Here is a 5000-nt window from a genome sequence, read left to right as displayed (position 1 = left end):
AAAGTTTAGTAAAGCACAGAGAGGAGAGAGATCCAGCCCCTTCTCAAAGTGTAGTAAAGCACAGAGAGGAGAGAGATCCAGCCCCTTCTCAAAGTGTAGTAAAGCACAGAGAGGAGAGAGATCCAGCCCCTTCTCAAAGTGTAGTAAAGCACAGAGAGGAGAGAGATCCAGCCCCTTCTCAAAGTGTAGTAAAGCACAGAGAGGAGAGAGATCCAGCCCCTTCTCAAAGTGTAGTAAAGCACAGAGAGGAGAGAGATCCAGCCCCTTCTCAAAGTGTAGTAAAGCACAGAGAGGAGAGAGATCCAGCCCCTTCTCAAAGTGTAGTAAAGCACAGAGAGGAGAGAGAGATCCAGCCCCTTCTCAAAGTGTAGTAAAGCACAGAGAGGAGAGAGATCCAGTCCCTTCTCGAAGTGTAGTAAAGCACAGAGAGGAGAGAGATCCAGCCCCTTCTCAAAGTGTAGTAAAGCACAGAGAGGAGAGAGATCCAGCCCCTTCTCAAAGTGTAGTAAAGCACAGAGAGGAGAGAGATCCAGCCCCTTCTCAAAGTGTAGTAAAGCACAGAGAGGAGAGAGATCCAGCCCCTTCTCAAAGTGTAGTAAAGCACAGAGAGGAGAGAGATCCAGCCCCTTCTCAAAGTGTAGTAAAGCACAGAGAGGAGAGAGATCCAGCCCCTTCTCAATTTGCACAGTCACGGTTACAGTGTAGAAATCGGTAACACTCCATAGTCACTCATTACAGCTGGGTTACACAATGCAATGTTACTGATTGGTCAGATCAGTGTGAACTGGGCTTGAAACTCACACTAGCCCTGCTGCTGCTGCTGCTGCACCCAGTCCTGGGGTTCAGAGCTCCCCTCAATGAAGTCTAGTATTATTATTATTAATATTGAAATGATCAGGAGCCAGGAGTTTGAGCAGGGTTACAAACTCACACTAGCCCTGCTGCTGCTGCTGCACCCAGTCCTGGGGTTCAGAGCGCCCCTCAATGAAGTCTAGTATTATTATTATTAATATTGAAATGATCAGGAGCCAGGAGTTTGAGCAGGGTTAGAAACTCACACTAGCCCTGCTGCTGCTGCTGCACCCAGTCCTGGGGTTCAGAGCGCCCCTCAATGAAGTCTAGTATTATTATTATTAATATTGAAATGATCAGGAGCCAGGAGTTTGAGCAGGGTTAGAAACTCACACTAGCCCTGCTGCTGCTGCTGCTGCTGCACCCAGTCCTTGGGTTCTCAGCTCTAACCACTAGAGCCAGCCTCCCTCCCAGTCCCTGCTCGGCTCTAACCACTAGAGCCAGCCTCCCCCCTCAGTCCCTCCTGAACTCCAGCTGTTCCCTGCCCCTGTTTTCTGCTCAGGCACTTTAGAAGGAACAAGTGGCTTATCCAGTCGGCCCTTTGTCCCACTTTCCTCTGGAGTTTATTTTTTTGCCCTTTTCATATGGATAATCCCACAGTAACTGCAAGTCAAACTGTAACCAACTCTGAGAGATTAAGGAGTTGTTATGCAAGGTTTGGGGAGAGTGCAAACAAATCTACCCTGAACTGCAGTGACCTACAGCGCACAGAGCCTCATAGCTCTCAAGAGCACTGACTGAGAGACAGACAGAGAGGCAGAGACAGTGAGACAGGCAGGCAGTGAGACAGGCAGAGACAGTGAGACAGGCAGGCAGGCAGGCTCGCTCGCTCGCTCATGCGCTCGGTGTGCAGGGCTGAACTGGGATTCAAGCCTGGCTGTGGAAGGGACTGGAGCCGCAGTGAACTGCAGCTAGGACCGTGTGAGTACTTCTGTTCCTTCATTCAGTCATTAAACACGAGACACAGTTAACATGCAAACACGCTTGCAGAAGTTTTATTTTTCTCTCATTTCTTGTCATTTCCTTTTCTAGGCTGGCGTGTATCATTTCTATGATTTCTATAATTCGTATCACTCGTATTATGTAACAGTTTTACCTCAGAGTTCTGAACGAGTCGCTTTGAAGTTACAGATTAAAATAACCTTTTTATTAACCCAGCGCTCAGAACCGAGCTGTAATATTTCAGCAAGCAGCCCCTCTGCTCTTGAAGCAGCTGCATCTCAACTCTGTGCTGCATATCCAGCAGCTTGGCCGGGTCCATAGTTTCAAATAAACTCTGCTGCCTTGTGGAGGAAAATGATGGAATTCTGATCAAATATATTTCACTGAATATGAAGTGCCTTTCAGTCTACAACAGACAGTGATTACATCAGCTGAAGCCTAACAGTTGAACCCCCAAGCTTCTGGACAATATTACCCCCCCCACCCAAGGCCCTCTGATAAGACTGGCTCTGTTTTGAACTTATCTTGTGCTACTGGCCATCCCATTGTTCTACTGAACTTTCTGGTAACACAGACACGTGTCACACCCTACTTTCCAGCTTGTACAAACTGTAGAAATATCAACTGTAAACCCACTTGCGTTAACAGACTCTTGTAGACTCTTCCCTTGTATAGATTGATTAAAATATCTGGATAATCAACCTGAATCCTGAGTCTCATTGGATAGAGGAGAGTAAATCCATTCCAGCCTCATTCCTGGTCTCAGGGGAAACGCAGCCTCTGATGTGGAATTGCTCTGTCGCTCCTGTTCAGGTGGAGTGGTTACAGATTCACAGACGAGTCGCAGACTATTGGAAACCGTGCCGAAAAACACACGAACAGCACGGAGAAGATTCGACTGTGCCGTCTTTCTCTGCAGCTAATCATTAACCCCTCGCTTGCTTGCATCGGAACAGATTGCTTTAAAAAAGCACTCTGATCTCTGAAGCATTTCATCAGAACTCCGCTGCTGTGGGGATTTTAAACAGAGTCTTCTTCTGATCATATGAGGATGTAACAAAGTCAAATCCACTCAGCTCCTGGTGCCGGTAGTGTTCTAATGAGCTGCACGTTCACTTTTCATTTTTATTTAGAATACAGACGAGCTGCCGAGGAGATGCAGTGAGGCGACGCACCCCGAAGCGGAAAGGTTCTGCCCCGTGGATTCGTTGCTGCCGGATTGGACGCGCTGTGTGAAGGAGGCTCAGCTGGAGAGGCTGCAGCTGCACAGGGTGCTTCCCTTTTAATGAGCTGCCCTTTCACTGGCCTCTGTTTAATTGATTCATTATTTTTCTGAAGCTCGCCGCGCCTGCCTGGTTCATTTCATTTCTTTATTTTTTTTTATTTAGTTGAATTTTTTTATTTTTATTATTAATGTCTGCTGCGGAAGTCAGGATCACTTTTTGTCAACTTTTCCAAAGCTGCTAAAACTTCAAAACAGTCTGAGCTACATCTGATACTTCACTTTTAAGCCCCCCTGTGTTGCCCCCTCTCCCCCCTGTGTTGCCCCTCTCTCCCTGTGTTGCCCCTCTCCCCCCTGGTTTGCCCCTCTCCCCCCTGTGTTTCCCCTCTCCCCCCTGGTTTGCCCCTCTCCCCCTGTGTTGCCCCTCTCCCCCCTGTGTTGCCCCTCTCCCCCCTGTGTTGCCCCTCTCCCCCTGTGTTGCCCCTCTCCCCCTGTGTTGCCCCTCTCTCCCTGTGTTGCCCCTCTCCCCCTGGTTTGCCCCTCTCCCCCCTGTGTTGCCCCCTCTCCCCCCTGGTTTGCCCCTCTCCCCCTGGTTTGCCCCTCTCCCCCCTGGTTTGCCCCTCTCCCCCTGTGTTGCCCCTCTCTCCCGGGTGTGTAATGGGTTTCGCGGAGGTGTTGGAGCAGGTGGGCAGTCTGGGGCGTTTCCAGTTCCTCCATGTTCTGCTCCTCTCGCTGCCCATCTTCATGATGGCGAGTCACAACCTGCTGCAGAACTTTGTGGCCTTGGTGCCCCCCCACCACTGCCGTGCCCCCCCGCCCCCCTCCCCCTCCCCCGCCCCCGCCCCCCTCGACCTGCTCCCTGCCCTCCTGCCCTTCGACCCCCAGGGCCGGCCCGAGCGCTGCCGCAGGTACGCCCAGCCGCAGTGGCACCTCCTGGACTGGAACCAGAGCCAGAGCCTCCAGTACTGGACCGGAGCAGGGGCCTCACCTCAGAACCAGAGCCTCCAGTACTGGACCGGAGCAGGGGCCTCACCTCAGAATGAGTCCCAGGCGGAGCTGCAGGGCTGTGGGGACGGCTGGGAGTACCAGAACTCTGAAAGGAGCTCCACTGTCATCTCTGAGGTACACACAGACACAAAGACACACAGAGACACATGGACACACAGAGACACACAGGGGTACAGAGAGACACACAGAGACACATGGACACACAGAGGTACAGAGACACACAGAGACACATGGACACACAGAGACACATGGACACACAGAGGTACAGAGACACACAGAGACACACAGAGACACATGGACACACAGAGGTACAGAGAGACACACAGAGGTAGACACACACTGACACAGAGAGATTCCTATGTTAATATGTACATTTAGACTTATTTTGAAATATATCCTTGTTTTATCTTGGAAATAAATGTGTACCTGCAAACCGTGGCTGGAGTTTCTATACTGATTTAGACCAGCTGGCTGACCTCGCCCCTGCTTCTCTCCCCCCCCCCTCTCCGCAGTGGGACCTGGTGTGTGAACACCGCTCTCTGAAGCAGATGGGTCAGACTATTTACATGGGCGGAGTGCTGGTGGGGTCCACAGTCTTCGGGGGTCTGTCTGACAGGTAGGGAAACAAGGAGATGCACCTTGACATATAGCACACCTCTCCCCCTCCTCCTCCCCTCCTCCCTCCTCTCTCCTCCCCTCTCCTCGCTCCTCTCCTCCCCCTCCTCCTGTTTCCTCCCTCCTCTCTCCTCTCTCCTATCTCCTCCCCCTCCTCCTGTCTCCTCCCTCCTCTCTCCTCTCTCCCCCTCCTCCTCCCTCCTCTCTCCTCCCCTCTCCTCGCTCCTCTCCTCCCCCTCCTCCTGTTTCCTCCCTCCTCTCTCCTCTCTCCTCCCCTCCTCCTGTCTCCTCCCTCCTCTCTCCTCTCTCCTCTCTCCCCCTCCTCCTCCCTCCTCCCTCCCCCTCCTCCTCCCTCCTCCCT

At 51.9% G+C, this 5000-nt stretch overlaps 1 protein-coding gene across 1 annotated transcript in view; it reads left to right on the top strand.

The window, feature by feature from the left end:
- Positions 1-3611: 3611 nt before the first annotated feature.
- LOC117970845 (solute carrier family 22 member 6-like) overlaps positions 3612-5000 on the top strand; it is a 6157-nt gene continuing 4768 nt past the window's right edge. Inside the window, exons 1-2 of the mRNA XM_059020557.1 lie at positions 3612-4138; positions 4537-4640. Coding sequence (XP_058876540.1) covers positions 3674-4138; positions 4537-4640 — 569 coding nt within the window. The 5' untranslated portion in view covers positions 3612-3673. The remainder of the gene's footprint in view (positions 4139-4536; positions 4641-5000) is intronic.

The sequence above is a fragment of the Acipenser ruthenus genome, unplaced genomic scaffold (assembly GCF_902713425.1).
Source record: "Acipenser ruthenus unplaced genomic scaffold, fAciRut3.2 maternal haplotype, whole genome shotgun sequence".
NCBI classification, from domain to species: domain Eukaryota; kingdom Metazoa; phylum Chordata; class Actinopteri; order Acipenseriformes; family Acipenseridae; genus Acipenser; species Acipenser ruthenus.
This window is presented reverse-complemented; position numbering and strand designations above follow the sequence as displayed.